Source organism: Triplophysa rosa, linkage group LG6, assembly GCF_024868665.1.
Source record: "Triplophysa rosa linkage group LG6, Trosa_1v2, whole genome shotgun sequence".
NCBI lineage: Eukaryota > Metazoa > Chordata > Actinopteri > Cypriniformes > Nemacheilidae > Triplophysa > Triplophysa rosa.
In genome coordinates, this window is record NC_079895.1 from 205,864 (window position 1) to 224,828 (window position 18,965).

An 18,965-nucleotide genomic window follows, 5' to 3' on the forward strand; every position below is an offset into this window, starting at 1 on the left:
TTGGCATTAGTTTCTTAAATGAGCTGAAGAAGTGAAGTGAGAGTGGTGGAGGCAGACGTGTGAAAGCACAATTGGGTGAAAGTCTCAGGTGTCAACAGGTTTAACAGTGTCAGGTTGGGTGACAGTTGAAGACACGGACCAATCAAACATGAGACCACACTGAAAAAAATTTGGAGTGAAGTTTACTTGAAAAAAGCTAGGCAAGTTTTTCCACTCAGGAAATGTTAGTAAATTGATCAGAACTGTCCAAGTAAATGCTAAACCCATGTATAAGTAGTTTTTACTAGAAATTCCCAAGTACGGGGTCAAGTAAATTTTACTCATCCTTTGTTTGTAAATTTTATTTAAGTAATGCTTCTAAATATACTTAATATTTCTTAACAAGAGTCCTAGTTATCTTTTCCTCAGTAGTCTTTACTTGTTTGTTTTTTGTAAATATTACTTGAAATCATATGAGGTATTAATATGTGTTAAGTAAAATGTATCTGAAGACCAAAAACGCTGACAGGTATTTCACAAAAATACGTTTATTCAGTGTTTGAATTCAAATATTTAACAGCTTATTTAAAAAACAGAGAAACAAATAAAAAAGGTAATCAAATAAATCAATTCAGATCCATTAAACCACCTTCACATTTCCTCTGGCATCAGTTAAAAATGTTTTATTGGTGAGAATGGTGAGTCCAATACCTGTGGAACAGATGAACATGGATGTTAATGCCACAATTAGATTATTTGTCATTAATAATTCAAATGAACTTATTGACCTTAATGCATTGAACATAGGCTAACGTTATACCAAATTTTAAACGTTAGAACAAATTAGTTCAAGATCCACCATTCTATCTGTAACAACAACGCCAGTTCAGAGCTAGCTAAGGCAGAGTTAGCTAAGGGTAAGTTAACACAGTAGGCTACTGCAAGTTTATCAATATCATATTGGTTATATACGGAGCATAAACTTGATTTAACTTTATGAATATGCATTACATGGTTAAGTTATTTGTCTAAGTTACGTAATGTTAGACATACGAGACTTGACACTACGTTTAGCAAACTGAACACTGTCAACATATTAATAGCTTAATTTAGCATCACGTTAATTCTATTATCCATGTGCATAATAAAAAACAACCGCGTTTGCAAACGTTGTCCAGAAATGTTAGCAATACCGAGACTCAATAACAAGAACTCGAACTCAAACAAACCAGCGAAAATAAAGTTTATTAACGCTGCACTATGCTGCAAACGTTACTACATGAATTAAAAAGAAAACATTTAATGACTTACCATAGTTTAATCCCCTCAGGAACTGAAAAGAAATGTTTCGCTGCGCAAGCTTTCCTCAGGCTCTTCGCGCCAGTTGTAATGTCCGAAGTGCGCACGCGCAGCTATTATATGGCTGTGTGGAGTATAATTTACTTGCGTTCATCAGTTTTATACATCGCTTAATTTAATGACAAAACACCAAGTAAATATTACTTGGCATTTTCATTTAAATTTACTTATGTATTAGAGCACAAATAATTACAAAGGAACCTCAAGTAACACATTGAATTAAACGTGACATTTTTAAGTAGAAAGACAAACTACAACTTGCTTGTAAAACATACTCGAGTAATGCTAGCTTTATTTACAAACTCAAAAAATCATTTTTTACAGTGCAGACATCTGGACGCTTTGACTGAGAGATAATTACAGACTGCACATGCCCGTTTTGATTTGATATTATTTAAGGACAGTTTGAAAGTTGGATAAGTAATGTTGAGTCTTTACTTTGAGATTATATTTCAGTTTGAATTCATTTACAGAGAGAGAGAGAGAGAGCGAGAATAACATACTGTAAGTGTGATGAGGTCGGGCTGTCTGCATGACATCACAGTATCAGTGTGGGGGGAGGGGGGGGGGTGGGCTTGCTGGGCGCTGCGTGCATCAGACATGTTGATGGACTACTGTTGTGTTTACCAACTAACTTGTAAGCTACAGTCAACGTGTGTGCAGTGCACGTGTGTGAAGAATATAAGTATTTAACATTTTCGTAAAAAATACAAGAAGAAGCTCTGGTAAGGATAATTTTATAATTGTCTTTCTAATTGTAATTAGAATATTAGTGTATTTTTATTAAAAAGTGGACTGACAGTGATGTGTGTAAACAAGCTCGAGCTGCGATCTGCTCGCAGCACAAGAAAAGCTCCAACAATAAGCCAGTTCCACAATGAAAAAATGTTAAGAACATATGATCAGTTGTATTACTATGGGGTTTGTAATTAATTGTTAAATATAAACGCAGTGCTTGGGGATCGCTCTGGCGGTGCGGTGATGTCATACGCTGATCGGTCTGCGCAGCGCGGCATGAAGTTGAACAGGAAGATAGTGGTGGGCGGATCGATCCTGAAGTATCGATACTTTCGATACTGAGGTTGTATCGAAAAGGATCGATCCTAACATAAAAATATCGATACTAATGTGTTTTTTGTTTATACTACTGATTTTATTTATTTACTAATGTAGCTAATAATTGTATAATGAAGAAAAACTATTTCCCATACACCTAGTTTTGCACACGTTGCTCCTCCCTGCCCTGCTGTGTTTTGTAGTCCGCTATCACGTGACTCAGCAGCGCCAAGCGCAGGAACGCAGACGCTGCTGCAGCCAGCTAAAAGAAAAGAAGCATCGTGTGGAGTTTTTTCACCTCGGTGAATAAAAACACTGCGAACTGCGATGTATGGCAGTGGGCCTTTGGGGGTAAAAAGCCAAAGATTGAAAGTACTTTATTATTTAAGCACTTTATTTACTTTGTGTCTAAAACAATTGTGTGCACTTTGTTTATAAATTCACTTAAAAAAATGTAATGAAAGGGAAACATGTTAATTTGTTCTATTATTTTGTCTAAACATAACACTGAACAAAAACTGAAAAGCAGTTTTAAAATTTTTGTTCTTGAGTAATAATTTTGTGCACTTTTTTTTAAAGCTAGAGAAGTAGTACTGGGATAACGAGAAATTGTTTTGTTATATATCGTTTTTCTGTTCTGTTAATCTGTTATTGTTACTATTTCCAGTAATAATTTGGTGCAAATTTCATGTTTGCAAATTCGATTACAGGAATAAATAACTAAATAAATAGATTTATTTGGTTTAAATGATGTCCAGTGTTTTAACATCTACATGATGAATTAGCCTGCAGGCACATTAAGAGCACAAATCACAAAATATTTTAGTGGTCATGAAAATGTATTCAGATTTAGCATATTAATGATGCATTCATCTGATAAATCTTGACATTTCATCTACAGGAAAGTAAATGTAAGTTCAAGTGAATGCTTTTTAAAAGTAAAAAGTATTGGTATCGGTATCGAAATCGCCAATACTGGCCCTGCATTTACTTGGTATCGGATCGATACTAAATTTTACAGTATCGCCCACCACTGCTGGAAGAGTTTGGAAAGTCACACCCGTTTCCCATCAATCACAAAACAACACCTGGGGCATGTTCAAGCTCAAACCGGTGCGCAACGTTTTGCTACGGTTTCCGGGTTGAACGACACGTTTCCTGGAAACGGTGTGCAACAGGGCTTGAGATGCGTTTTCTCTTGTTTGGTGGGCGTATCAAGAATGTCAGCCCAATCAGCAGCAACATGTAGATAACCCACGCGGTATTAAAGAGACAGCTCCCTCAATGGGTCCAAGTAAAGTCGTTTAAATGTGTCCGCTGCAGCTCGGTATACGCAACAATTGAAGATATTAGAAGAGATGTATTTTGCAGTATTCAAGTATTGCAGTATTCAGCCCTGGGCTGCGTTCAGCCCCGACAAAACGTTGTTTAAACGGAAACGGTGGTGCGATTGAACGTCGTTGTGATGACGCAAGAGTTGAACTATGGCAGCTGAGAAGGCCATTCTTTGTGTTCTTTTTAAAGAATTTTCGGAGCCTGATGAAATCGGTATAAATACGTGTTTAATACTGCAAAATACATCTCTTCTAATATATTCAATTGTCACTCTAAACTACGCAAAAACCTGATGACGCCTGCGTGCAGTACTCAAAACAAGCAACAGAAAAAATAAGAATATGTCCAATCATAGCACTGAGCTCTTCCCCCAAATGGAAAGCTGCGAAGATTGACACGTCCTATGGCCTATCAATCAATAAAAAGAGTCAGCAAATCGGCAGAACCACAAAATCCCGCGTGATCCCCTTCCACACACACGTTCTGACGCATTGTTTTAAACGCAGAGTCAAGACGTCCTCTGAGCTCTAAGGTAAACGGATCGGGTGGATGTGGAAAGTTGAAACATTGAATTAGCTTAATCCTATGCAGTCGATGATCTCGCGGGCTCATTTGATAACGTGCACTTGCCCGCAAGATGCGCTAACATTATGTCTGATTTATAAATGAGCGCTCACGAAAAGTTACCGTGATTTTACCAAGTACCACAGGCGCCGATTGCGCTGGTGGATTCTCACACTCAATAACGTGCACTTACTGTATATCTGCGAGAGAGCATCAAGTTTTGGTCACATAAAAGCGGCGTGCCGGCGCCGTTCTCTTTCAGTAAAGCGAATCCGCGTGACAGCGGAGCGGATTGAATGCGCTCTGCAAAATCGAGCTCTCGATAATTGTCAATAAAACAAAACGTCATATGCAAACTTTTGAGATTAATAATTATAAACGTGAATAAATAAGTAAAGTAGATTATGGCAGGCTGGCAAAAAATGTAAGTGCATGTGTGCAGCATAGAAAGTTACCAAGAGGTGTTTGTTTGTGCGTGTGTGTGCGTGCGCGTGGCTGGAATGGGGACTAACTGCCACATGGAAAACTTTACTGATGCTCTGCTCAGAAAGGCCAAATCAGCGACCTATGAAACAAAGCAGTCAAGAGCAAGTGCCACTGCAAGTAAATGTGATTGATATACATCAAGGGTATCTCACTGAAGATTATTAACACACACAATATACACAAATGTTTCCTAAATTTAAATACATGTGTTCAATAAGAAAAGTTATTTTCAAAAATGTGACTGATGCATTTTTCACAACCAATATGTTATATGTTAAAAACCTGTGTTCTGTCTCTTCGGCTGATGGTACTCAAAAAAATATTCCAAGGTTGGCAGGTCTGTAAATGCATGGGAAGGGTCATTAATTATCATCTTAAATCATATGTATCAGAGCAATTAGATGTACTGCAATTTGCATACAAACCGCAAAGAGGGACAGAGGATGCAACGCTTACTACACAATAGCCACTTACAACAAGCAAAGGCTTATGTCCGTGTTGTTTTTATTGATTATACATCGGCTTTTAATGCAATGCTGATACATTTACTTTTAGAGAGGCTTTTGGTTCTAGGAGTAAATGCAATTGTTCATTGGATTACATTTTTTAAACAAATAGACCACAATGAGTTTGTGCTCGAGGGGTTAAATCAAATACTATGTTTTTAAATACTGGAGCACCTCAAGGATGTGTCCTGTCACCCCTGCTGTTTTCGGTTTATGCAAATGGTATACAAATTCAGAGTGAGAATTGCAAATTATACACATATGCTGATGACATGGCACTTGTTGTACTTTTATGGAAAGACTGTGTCTCTGAGTATGAAGAGCAGGTTTCAAAATTGGAAAAATGGTGTGAAGTGAGCTCCTTATTGATAAATGTTGGTAAGACAAAAGAATTGATTTTAAATCATCCAGAACCCTTAACAGAAATAACGTTACGTGATCAATCTGTTGAAATTGTGAAGACTTGTAAGTATTTGGGAACAATGATCAGAAATTCTCTCAGTTTCCTTAGCAGTAATAACCTCTGATTTGATTTCTTACTTCTCTGTCTGGAAGTCTTGCAACAAGTTTATAGTATCTTAATCAAGAGTGTTTTAGGGTATAATATAACTGTATGGTTTGACAGAATAACATCTGTGAACAAAGCAAAGTTGAACAGAATTATCAGGACAGCAGGTCAAATTATAGGTTCCAAACAAAAGTCAGTCCATCAGTTATATGGAATGGCTGTTAAGAGGAAAGTTTTGGCAAGAATTAGAGATATAGAATCATGCTTTTGAATTGCTGAAATCTCGTCATCGTTATAGAACACCGAAAGCAACTAAGGCAATATATGAACAAACATGTGTACCAAATGCAGTAGATCTCTTGAATAAGGGTTTCCAATGTGAATTGTTATGTTTTTACATTTTAATGTAATGTTCGTCAGGAGACCTCGTCTCATAGAATGTGTCATACTGAAGAATCTGAAAGAGAGACTGAGGATGAAAGCGCACACACTGATGCTGATGAAGTCATGACGTCAGGTGTGATGCTTGCTCGACTGAAAGTTGTCGCATTTCTTATTGCACTCTTCACATTGACCGACACAATTATGTACACAAAGAGAAGAAACACCAACTTGTTGATGCTACAGATCTAAAGAGGAAGACGTGTTCTCAGCATGATAACTGCTGGAGTTATTCTGTCGTTCTGATCATCAATGTATCTGTTTGCTCTGTGTGCTGGATGAGTTTTACACCCACAAAACGAGAATAACAAAAAAAACTGTTACCTTTGTAATACTGATCTCACAATTTGAAACTCATTTAAAATCACAAAAAAAAGAATAAAGATTCTAAAGCTGAAGTAGTGTTCTCTTTTTTCTTTGTATTGCTCTTCAATAGGCGGAGATTAATCACGTGTATTTCTTCCTGTATATATCCTGTCTATATTTAAAAAAACACATATCCATCACCAAAATGCGCGTTTGACTACAGTACATGCGGTACTGCGCAAAGCGATCGGCGTACGACATCACAGTACCGCGAGGCGAGCAGATCTCGCGATCGGTCTGCGCAGCGCAGTGTGAAGTCCACACAACTGTACGTATGTAAAATGTTTACTTAAGTTCTACCTGTATGTGATCATGTCTTGTACTTCTTTGAAGTTCAATAAAAAAATTAAAAAAACAACTGTACGTACGTCTGTTGTTGTGACCCTCCACTGGGCATGCGCACTTCAATACCGCATCATTTTTTTCTTTCTGACAACAGTTAAGTTACTATTTTTTATTATTATTGTAAGGTTAGGTTTAGGGTTGGGGTATGTGTAGGCGTTAGCTAATATAATTTATTGTAATTTTATGGCGAGATTTTGCATCTTTTCCGGCCGTAGCTGTATCCTTCTAGCAATGTCAGTGTCCCCGCCTACAAAAAAGCTTTTATTTTGACACTGTGGCACTGGAACGGTCACTTCCTGGTACTGTGTGTGTGTGTGTATGTGCCGCGGCTCATTTAAACATGAATAACGAATCTGATACAGATCGGGAAATAGACGAAAGAATCGAAATATTGAAGAATAAATATCTGCAGAAGACCAATCAGGTGAGGTCCGGAGATTAACTTTTATAGTTCTGATGAAATATGAGCAGCATTCATTTCATGAAGCTCACTACACATGTCTTGCACTATAAAAGAATTGTTTTATTAACATTACCCCTTGGGGCTGGTCTTAAATATGAGGTTTGAAGTATTTAAAGCGACTGTTCTTCTCCTTCTCGATAAATCAGTGGCATACATATACAGTCGTGGGCAAAAGTTTTGAGAATGACACAAATATACATTTTCACAAAGTCTGCTGCCTCAGTTTTTATGATGGCGAGTTGCATATACTCCAGAATGTTATGAAGAGTGATCAGATGAATTGAATTTTATTGTGAAGTACCTCTTTGCCATGAAAATGAACTTAGTCCAAAATACCATGTACATTCTGCCACGAAAAGAGCGGCTGACATCATGTGAGTGATTCTCTGGTTAACACAGGTGAGTGTGGACGAGCACAAGGCTGGAGATCACTCTGTGATGCTGATTGAGTTAGAATAACAGACCGGAAGCTTTAAAGGAGGCTGGTGCTGGAGATCATTCTTCTTCCTCTGTTAACCGCAAGGAAACACGTGCAGTCATCATTGCGCTGCACACAAAGGATTCACAGGCGAGACTATTGCTGCTAGGAAGAGTGCACCTACATCAACCATTTATGGGATCATGAGAACTTCAAGGAGAGAGGTTGAGTTGTTGTGAAGAAGGCTTCAGGATGGTGTTGGTGCGAGGTCGGGGCAGCACCCGTGCAGAGCTCGCTCAGGAATGGCAGCAGGCAGGTGAGAGTGCATCTGAACGCACAGTGAGGTCAAGACTCTTTGAGGATGGCCTGCTGTCAGAAGCCACTTCTCTAGGAAACACATCAGGGACAGACTGATATTCCGCAAAAGGTACTGCTGAGGACCGGGGTAAAGTCATTTTCTCTGATTGGTTGGGGCATCCGGAAAAAAGATTGTCCGGAGAAGAAAAGGTGAGCGCTAGAATCAGTCCTGTGTCATGCCAGCAGTGAAGCATCCTGAGACCATTCATGTGTGGGGTTGCTTCCCAGCCAAGGGAGTGGACTCGCTCACAATTCTGCCTCAGAACACAGAATGGCACAAAAACATCCTCCGAGAGCAACTTCTCCCAACCATCCAATGATCGTGATGAACAATGCCTTTTCCAGCACGATGGAGCACCTTGCCATGAGGCAAAAGTAAGAACTAAGTGGCACAAAACATCAACATTTTGGGTCCATGGCCAGGAAACTCCCCAGACCTTAATCCCGTTGAGAACTTGTGCTCAATCCTCAAGCAGAACAAAAACCTGCAAACTCCAAGCATTGATTATGCAAGAATGGGCTGCCATGAGTGAGGATGTGCGCAGAAGTTGATTGACAGCAGTGGTGTAAAGAGTACCTGAAAACCATACTTAAGTAAAAGTACAGATACCTTGCAGCGAAAACTACTCCATTACAAGTTACAAGTCACCAATTCAAAAATGACTTCAGTAAAAGTCTTCGAGTATCTGAATTTAACAGTACTTGAGTATTTTACTCGTACTGAATGTAGGCTCAAAGCAGCACTAGTCCTTGAACACTTAAGAGACATGTCAGTGAATAACTAGAAACTGTTGATTTTTGAGGTGAGCAATCTCATTTATTTTCTTAAATCAAAATAAGACTGAACACCTCAAAATTGCAACAAATCATGGTGGACACCATAACACTCAAGTCTCATTTAAGCTCAAGTGATCATAATAAACCAAACTCTTTCAAAAGGTTTCTTCAATATAACGGATAAATAAAATAATGTTAAGTCCAATTAAAAAGTCAAAACCTTTTTAAACTGGACATGCTGGTTTTGGCCTCATCATCAGCTGCTGTCATGTCCTCATTTCACATAAACCGCCAGCGATTGACATTGATAACCCTATCCTAACCCTAATTGATAATGCACTCTTTATTCACATAAAGAAGCCATGTTGACAAGTTTTAGTAAGTAAGAGCAAAACCCACAAGATATAGTACCTTCAATGCCTTGTAAATGGCTATATTAATTCTTCTGTATCAAAAATAAACTGCCGCAAAAGAATGATGGGTACCAGGTGAAATGTAATGTGTAATTGCATTAGTCATTACAAATGTAGTGGAGTAAAGAGTACATATACTTGTTCAAAAATGTAGTCAAGTAGAGAGTAAAAGTTGCTAATATCTTTAATACTCAGTACAACTACAAAGTAGCCAAAAAGATACTTAAGTAAAGTAACTAAGTACATTTACTCCAATACTTTACACCACTGATTGACAGCATGTCTGGGCCAATTGCAGAGGTCTTGAAAAAGAAGGGTCAACACTGCCAATATTGAGTCTTTGCGTAAACTTAATGTAATTGTCAATAAAAGCCTTTGACACTTATGAAACGCTTGTAATTATACTTCAGTATACCATAGTAACAGCTGACAAAAACATATAAAAATGGGTGACTTGGTGAAAATTCATATTTGTGTCATTCTCAAAACTTTTGGCCACTGTACTATTGATGTTATTGGTATTGATATTATGTCTAAACAAGATAATTGATGACCATTTATGATGATCATTTTAGACGATAAAAGAAGAGGAAGTGATATCATCATATGAGAATAGCCGAGTACTTTTATTCTTAACATTTGTTCATTTATTCGTCATCATGCTTGACAAAATTCAATCATCTTTACACGTCCACCCAGTCAAATAAAACTGTGTTGGTTTCCATCATTTTCCGCTCTTGACATCAAACACATGTTGTGTGTAGTTTGTCATATGATGGGTTTGATTGTGTGTCAGCAGGTGTCCAGTATCTCGCACACATTTGGACTGACATCAGGTGATCACGGACATCACAAACATCATCTTCACATCTTCTTGAGAAATGGTTTAAAGCCGTCATGTGATGTTTCTCATGCGTTGTGTTACAGAAGATGCTGGGAGGAAGACGTTTAGAGAGAGAAGAGACCTTCACAGGACTCTTTCTGCTCCACCTCAGAGGTCAGAGGTCAAATATGATCTGCTACTTCACCTGTTGTGTGGCTTCCGGTCATGTGTTTTATTCTTTGTGTGTCATGTTTCAGTGAAGCTGATAGTGATGAAGATGATGGTCTTGAAGAAACAAACATGTTTTACACAGAGACAGGTGATCTCACACACTCCTGTTATACTGCTCTCGTATTAAATATGGTTACATTACATTTGCATTTATGCATTTGGCAGACACTTTTTTGCTAGCGCCACGCTCTAACCACTGAGCTACATGTCATGTCTTCTCAGATGTGACGTTACCATCGAATCTGACCCGTTCCTCCAGCTGCTGTGTGAGGGAGTTGAGGGGTAGAGACGTCACGGATGGAGCTCAGAGCGGCGCAGCAGCCGTGCATGTGTACCAGGAGATGATGCGCATTTATGAGAAGCTGCAGGTGATCTTCATTCATTACTGACATGATCTGATCTGTGTTCACATGTGCTGAAGCTGTTGAGGAACGTCTACAGTGATACTGTGTGCGTGCGTGTGTGTTCAGGCGGAGCGTGTCAGTCAGCAGGTCTGGGCTGCAGAACTGTGCGAGCGTGAGCGTGAGCTGCAGCGGAGAGAGAACACACTCCTGCAGCACCAGCGCAACATTCACAAACTCAGAGGAGCGGAGGAGGAGCTACAGCAGGTGACATCAGCAGCTCATTTACATAAGCACAGTTTTCCCACAACTCAGTGTGCTCAACCAAAACTAACCAGGAGAAACGATCAGTCGTGATATTTCTTTAGTTAATAACTAATAATACAGTGTCAATTATAAACGATTCATTTCTGAGACGATAGCTGAACATCTGCTGTTTTAACTTAATAGTTAGTTTTCGGTTTCAGAGACAGCAGTAACATACGTGATGTTTGTAATTATTCTCACAGCAACATCAGCCAGAGACAAGTGAGTTAAAAGAAGCTCTGAAGCAGAAGACTAAAGACATGAAAAGAATCCAGTGCAGTTTTGATTCTCTGAAGGAATTCAATGATTGTCTGAAGAAGCAGGTGAGTGAGTTTCAGTGAGACACCAGTGAGGTCTCCGCTGCAGCGAGTCATCTGTGTTTGTTTGTGTAGCTTCATGACGTCAGCGAGCAGAAGAGAACATTGGAGAGTCGGTGTGGTAAAGTTCAGGCCCGTCTGGAGAATCTGCAGGTGACACACATTTATACATCAAACACATCTCCAGAAATGAGTGAAATGTATGGGAACTGAACCCACGATTAATCCGTTTCAATCAGTTTCTCATGATATCTGGCTTTACACAACAGTTCTTTCTGGTTCTCGAATCTGATTGGCTGAGAGCCGTGCGATATTCCACCAGTATCATCATTGAACCCGCTTCACCGTTTGTATCACTGCGCCACTGAAACTAAAGTAAAACAGGCACATTTGGCAGTGTCTCTTCACAGCTCTTACAGTAGGTGGCGGTATTCACCAGACAAGGTCGTGACCCGTCATATATAAACGGAGTGAGCGAGAGAGAACTCGCTACAGTAAACAAGCGCATGTTTACATGAAAAAACGATGAAAAGTGCCGCAGTGCAATGGGATTAACGCATTCTCGGTGAGTTGTTTTTGAAAAGTCTCTCCCTTTCATTCACACACACACACACACACACACACACACACACACACACACACACACACACACACACACACACACACACACACGTCCTGTCTCGTTATTTCTCACGAATCACTTCACTGAAGCAGCACAGCGCACATTTAAAAGAAGTGACGGTTTGGAATTAGTAACGGAGGTTTGTTTGCTGCACTGGAACTCGTGGTGGAGGAAAGTAGTTCCCCAGTTCCCTCAAAGACACTCTGATGTTGTTTGTGATATAGCTACGCACTTGTGCCGTGGAAGTGTTGTGTAAAGGCAATATGGCTCTTATATCAGCGCCTCTCGTGCCTAATCCCAGCCGCGGATATAAGAGCCCGTCACACTCCTAATCCAGCAACATTGCATTAATAATGTAAAGCTTGTGTGTGTGTGTTGTGTTTGAACAGAGGAGGTTTGAGAACTCGAAGGCACACAGCGGGCGAGAAAATGTCTTTCCTAAAGCTCACGACCCCAAAGCCAGCACAGAAGAACACCCACCGTCAACTAAAACAAGCAAGGTGACAGACGGTCATGTGTTTATGTGCTGTGTGAGGAGGAATGAATGTGTGTTTCTCTCTCATTCTGGATAAATGTTGATGACCTCCAGTGAATGTGGTTAATGATGAGAAATGAAGAGGTGTTGTGTATTTGACAGGACGGCGGCGCTCATGGACCTGCACTTAAACTCACGGCGGTTCTGTTGGATTGGGTCGTGGATGAGCAGCTCCTTGAGTTCAGAGAGATGTCAAACATCACCGGCCGTCTGCCGTCACTGCATCACAGATGCTCAACGGTTGGTTTTCTTACAGCTTTACAGCTCAGAGTCGAAGGAAGAAAATACTAAATGAGCTCCGTCTACAAGTGAATAAAGTCTGTGTTTAGGTTGATACACAATTATTCTGAAAATGAGCAGGTTATGTAAACTAGGACGATATTTCAACATTATCATGAATGTGCACTAACACAATGAGTTTGAGAAACTCAAGGATTTTCATTCTTAAAAGTAAATCAAGTAATAAACAAACCAGCCGGTTGTTATGGCAGAAATAATCCCTGACTGTGTGAAGCGGGGGGTTTTGTGTCGCACTGAAGGGGCTTATTTCACCATAACTGCTTGTACATTATCCCGCTTATTACACGCCTACTTGCCACATGAGAGAAAACTGGAGATGAAATGTGAATCTGAAATATTTGATTAGCTCATTTTTACCAAACGCAGACCTTCTGTGAGGAAAAGCCCTTTAGTTTTGGTTTTAAAGTAAGAAACGACGCTCAAATGTCACGAACAGCCAAATTGGTTGAATCATTTGTAAATATAATGTCATATATATGTTATTAAAAGACACATTTATAATTCATTTTTGTGTAATATTTAACTGCCCCTCTCAAAATGATCCGGCAGCATCCGGGTTACAGGGTGTTATTAGTTTTGAGCGGCCTTGGAATGTTGCGACTGGCCAATCAGAATCAAGCGTTCAAATGAGTCGTGTAATAAGATGATATAACGCATTATTCATCACACTGTTCTTCAGTATGGAGCAGTTGTAATATTAAGAGCGTGTCTGGATGGTGATCACGTTGTTGTTGTTGTAATCAGGTTCTGCCGCTGCTGGTGGATTTTCTGCATCAGATGTCAGTGATGGAGTCGTCTCTTCAGTTATCTCTGCTGCGCTGCATTTACTGCTGTCTGTCACGACTACAACACAGCTCACAGGTACACACACATGTCTGGTTTACGATCCCCGTGGGGACAGTCCATAGGCGTAATGTTTTTTATACTGTACAAACTGTATATTCTATCCCCTATCCCTAACCCTATCCCTAACCCTAAAGATCATAGAACACTTTTTGGTACACACACACACACTGAGATGTTGTTGTAGTAGTGCTGTATGATGTTGCTGTTTGTCATGAGCTGAATGAAGCGTGTGTTTCTGTGGTAACTGCATGTTATCAGCCACTGCACATGTGAAGAGAGAGAGACGTCAGTGAATGACGTGTGTTTCCTCCAGCACGCTCCTCTCACCTCCACGTTGAGGAGATTGGGTGAGGAGGTGTCTCGTGGAGCGGGTGACCGCCGCCGCGGCTCTCGGGTGTGTCCTCTGTATAAGAGCTCGTGTCCACACACTCGATTCCTGAGCAGCCTCATCATCATCAGAAGCGTCAGCCAAGGTAAAGAAATCCACAGACACACAGTACTGTATGTCACAGTGAGTTTAACATGTTAGATGTCTGTGTATCAGCAGCAGGCGGCGCTATTGTCTCATCTCACAACACTGCACAAAACATCCTATATGCAACACAGTGATTGATTGATCATTAACAGCTCTAGTTTATAATATCCAGTTTGGACAAATAGAAAACATGCTGTGAGTTTGAAAAAACTGAAAAAAAGACAAATAATGGCTCTGGATTTCTAAAAGTAACAGTTCACCCATAAACCTCTGTCATCTCTTTCTTCAGTGGACCACAAAAGAAGATATTTTGAGAAATGTCTCGGGGGTTTTGTGTCCATACACTGGAAGTCAATGGGGTTCAGTGTGTTTGATTACACGATGTAACAAAGTTTTTAAAAAGCTTTAATTTTTACTGTTTCTTTATGAAGTTTAACATGCTGAATACAAAAATCCCATCATATTTTTTACCATCGACGGCACTCACAAAATATCAACACAAATATTTCCACACATTTGATACATGTGGGTGTTTTTACTTGTACACAGAAATGACAAGGTACTGGCATAACCCTGAGCTCAACATTCAGTAAAACCCATAAACACAACATTTAGTAAAAATGAGTCGTCAGAAGAACATTTGATGGTTTTTGTCTTTTAGAATCAGAATCAGAATCAGAAGAGCTTTATTGCCAAGTGTGCTTGCACACACAAGGAATTTTCTTTGGTGTTGGAAGCTTCTAGTACAGACATTCAACACAATGACAATACAATATAATACGATTTAAAGTCTAAAACATTCTAAATTGTGCATATATAAAATAAAGACTATTTTACAGAAAATGGGGGATAATAACATATAAGAGACATTGTACAGGGTAGTATATAGTAGAATAAACATATTAACAGATTGTATGTACACTTGTGCAAATGGATAATTTAGTAAGTAGAGGTAGTGTTATATACATGTATACATAAGATGTAGATATAATAAGGCACAGTAGTGCACACTATAGGAGTAGTGGAAGTGGAATATTGCTCTTAAGGAGCAGTTATCTGTTTAGGAGGGAGATTGCCTGGGGGAAGAAGCTGCTTCTGTGTCTGGAAGTCCTGGTGTTTGGTGCTCTAAAGCGCCGGCCAGAGGGCAGCAGATCAAAGAGTTTGTGTGCTGGGTGTGTGGAGTCAATGATGATTTTTCTTGCCCTGTTTATGACTAATACTTACAGCGCGCGCACAGTAGATGAAGCGAAGAAGGGGATTTTTAGTGCAATTGAAGCTTAGCAAACCCAAGTTATGGTAGAGTTCACGTCAGGTTTTCTTCGCAGTAGTTTGATATGAAAATGAATGCAGATGGAACCTTTATCAGCTTTTTTCATCGGTGAGGTTTATTTCAGCGGTTTCTGCTCTGATATCCGATGATGGGTTTGATTCTTTAAAGAGTAAATATTCCTTCTATTTTTAAGGTCCTACTTTGGTTAATGGAGTGGCCAACAACGATGTGATGTACAAACACGGTGAAAAAACACTTTGGTTTTCTAATAATAGGCAGTTATTCCTACCTTACTTCTTGACTGACTCTCAAACGATTCGTTCGGCGATTCATCCGTCTAAGCCCCTCCTTTCCGCCGGCCTAGTCTGATGTGATTGGTCAGATGGTCTAGTGTGCTGTGATTGGTCTACCGCGAATGAGGCTCCCGAGCTAGTGTTTGGGGGAGAAGAGGCCTAGCTAAACGTAGGCGGGGACTGTATGTAGCTAGGGACGACTCGTTTGCGTGATTCAGAGTCGACTCCCTTTTTCCCAGGCCAATAACTTTATTCATTCACCTTCGGATTCACAACTTGGCAGACTGCTTACTTTCAAACACGCCAGCATTACACACGGCGTGACATGTCATTTACATGATCTCATGATATTTACTCTCTAAACTGGTTGTTTTCATTCATTTGTGAAGCTGGATAATATTTTCTGTTCAGCTGATGATCACCCACCACAATGCTTAAATCTTACAAATGGAATGTTAAAATGTAATATTGTTTTCATTTTGAATGAGGACGGCGTCATGTGACTGTGACGAATGAATTTGACAGCAGGTCTGATGTTTGTGTCTTTGTTTTTCTGGTGTGTAGTGGATGTTCTGGCTCAGGCTCTGGACGTGTTGTCGTGTGATGTGAGGACAGATGAAGGTCAGCAGTTGTTTCTACGGTATCGCGCTCTCTCGGCTGTGTTGACTCTGTTGAGAGGTGGCAGTCCTAGACCTCTGACGCTGTCGGTGGAAATCCTGCTTCAGATGAGCTCACAGACACGTGAGAATAACCTTTCACAACATGCAGAATCATTCTGTTTGTGTGAGGATGAATGCTGAAGGTGAACACTATGTTAGCAACACAAAGGTCACGGGTTTGATCCCGGGAAAACACATACGACTTATGCATTTAATCTACACCTTTATGTTAACTCTGCATGTATGACGCATGACTGAAGAAGTCCTGCACAAGTCGCACTTCTGACATCATCAACATCTTTTTTCCTGAGATGTGTCAGAAAGCTTCTACGGACCCCTGGTGTTTGACCTGCTACCTCTACTCTATAAAGCGTGTGCGCAGCGTCTCATTAGATGTGAATCGGCCGGCTTTATGAGACGGGCCAGGAATGCACTTTTCTTTTTCTTCTTCAGTGACACTGAACAGATGCTGTGCCACGCGCTCCGACTCCAGCTGCTCTGCCAATTAAAGACATTTTACAGGAGAAGCATCATGGGAAGGCGTGAAGGTGAGGGTGAAGTCACGCCTGAAGGTCACGTCACGCTCGACCTGTGTTTGTCTGATGGAGGTCGTGTTTAATGCGCTCCACGTGTTCAAGTCCAGCAGACGTCTTTTGAAGTTCTTCAGCCGTGTCAGACGTGGTACCTGTGAAGGTCAAAGATAACAGATGTGCTGTTCGCCTCGACCCAGAACACTATCAAAGACACCTGGCCCATGTGCGGGAAACATGTCAAATGCTCGCAAAGTACATTTAATGGACTAATGGTTTTTTTGTTCGTTTTATATGCGTGCATAGTGATGGCACGGCTCTCGCTGTACTAAAGCTGCATTTATTTATTCATTTAGAATCCTAATCTGATTTCTTTTAGATGAATAACTTAAGAATACAAGCTGTACTCGTGAATGAAGCGATTGTTGAGATCTCACGGGCAGTTCTTCACACTGACGGGAAGCAAATGAAAAGCAGGGTTGTTCAGTGAGAGAAACTTGAAAGCATTGATCTCATCTGCAGCTCTTCTGTGATTTCTCCCAGAGATTTAGATGAGGCCGTATGATGCCAGGAGACATTCAGTTCATGCTTCCGGAGGACAATGGTATCGCTCCGATGTTTCTCTTTCTCTGAATTCCGTTTGAAATGAAAAGAGAATCGATTGAGAGTGTCACCGGAGGTGTAAATGAATGTAGGTCGTCGAGGTGAAATCATCTGGCTTTGAGTCGATGTTCATCGAGATCTTCAATGATATTGACTTTTGATCGCAGACGAGAGGAATCGGAGCTCAGTTTGACACATCGCTTCTCAAACTCCGAGACGTTGGTGTGATTTCTGACTCTTTTTCTCAGGAGGAATATCTGAGACACACATGAGACATAAGCAAGTTTGTTCTCTATTGATGTGTGGGAGTAATAACTGAGATGATGAAGAGATTTCATGTGTGATTGATTTGCTGTCTGTCAGTGGGCAGACGTGTTGTCTAGTATTATTTCTAGAGTTGATTTCTTGTGTTTTTCAGGACTTCTGTCTGGTTTTCTGGACGAGTGCAGTAATGAAGAATTCTTCCGCTGCATCTCGCTGGTTCTGCGTAATCCTCGTTTGGATCCGGCGTTGTTGGAAAAGATGTGTGTTGTCCTGCAGAAGCTCTCCAGTATTCGGTGAGTGTGTCTCGCTTACCTCATAGTCTTCATCACATCGTCCTTCATGTGGAGTGTTTGATGTGTGCTGACAGACAGAGAGCCGCTGGTTCGTGACATCATTGAGCGCGTGTGCATCTGGACCGCTGTGTGTCGTCATCTCTGTGGAGTTTTAGCTGCAGGCCGTGTGTCATTGACCCCACGTGTGTGTTCGCTGTGTTTCATTGCAGGAAAAACAAGCGTCTCTTCGAAGCCTTTTCATTACATTTATTACTGCAGGAGATGCATCGCACGACTGACCCGACTCAAACCTTCCTCAACATCAACCTGAGCTCTATTCTGCTTAACCTGGGCATGCTCACACGCTCCTAACACGCTCCGAACACGCTCGCACTGAAAGAGACGGCGGTGTCTCTAGACGATTATCTGAGGACACGGTGACAGGTGTAATAACTTCAGAAAGCGTGTCTCGCGGCTCATATGGACTGTTTTTGTGGTTCACAGTATCAATCATATTCTTTTTTCTTGTCATGACTTCTTTAATAAATGTCCTTTAATTCAGTTCAACTCTGTGACTCGGTTTATCTGATTTGATTCTGTAAATATACATTTTCATAGTTTTTAAATGGAGCCCAGCTGAAGTTGGTCCTTATTTGTTTGACATGTTTTCTGTTTTATTTGTTGCTTTTGAAAGTTCTTTCACAGTTTGAGGACTGAAGCAGATCACATTGTTTAACAGCGTGATGATGAATGTTTGTCCGCTCTGAATCACTTCCAGCTCTGAACACACTGATGTTTCATCCAGATGGACTCAACACAACATCTCTGGTCCTAATCACACCATCAGAAAACCTCTCTCTCTCTCTCTCTCTCTCTCTCTCTCTCTCTCTCTCTCTCTCTCTCTC

The 18,965-nt window shown here is 40.4% G+C and overlaps 1 protein-coding gene across 6 annotated transcripts; it reads left to right on the forward strand.

Annotated features, from left to right (window-relative positions):
- The first annotated feature begins 7,231 nt into the window (after positions 1-7,231).
- On the forward strand, positions 7,232-18,635 carry LOC130556152 (coiled-coil domain-containing protein 138-like). Of its 6 annotated transcripts, none has more exons than XM_057336890.1 (16): positions 7,260-7,369; positions 7,808-8,558; positions 10,170-10,209; positions 10,301-10,370; positions 10,454-10,515; positions 10,650-10,795; positions 10,898-11,035; positions 11,278-11,397; positions 11,467-11,544; positions 12,403-12,513; positions 12,651-12,788; positions 13,593-13,709; positions 14,008-14,167; positions 16,297-16,473; positions 17,943-18,081; positions 18,291-18,635. In XM_057336890.1, the coding sequence occupies exons 2-16, from the start codon at positions 8,391-8,393 to the stop codon at positions 18,430-18,432; spliced, it is 1,806 nt and encodes a 601-aa protein (XP_057192873.1). In that variant the 5' UTR covers positions 7,260-7,369; positions 7,808-8,390; the 3' UTR covers positions 18,433-18,635. The 6 variants fall into 6 exon arrangements, with proteins under 6 accessions (XP_057192875.1, XP_057192878.1, XP_057192877.1 ...); XM_057336891.1 differs by having other exon boundaries at positions 10,304-10,370; XM_057336892.1 differs by lacking the exon at positions 7,808-8,558 and having other exon boundaries at positions 7,232-7,369.
- The last annotated feature ends 330 nt before the right edge of the window (positions 18,636-18,965 follow it).

Coding starts and splice junctions, on each gene's coding strand:
- LOC130556152 (XM_057336890.1), top strand. CDS start 8,391: ATGTGTGGGGTTGCTTCCCAGCCAAGGGAGTGGACTCGCTCACAATTC. Junction 12,514..12,650: donor CGTCAACTAAAACAAGCAAG/GTGACAGACGGT, acceptor TGTATTTGACAG/GACGGCGGCGCTCATGGACC. Junction 18,082..18,290: donor CAGAAGCTCTCCAGTATTCG/GTGAGTGTGTCT, acceptor GTTTCATTGCAG/GAAAAACAAGCGTCTCTTCG.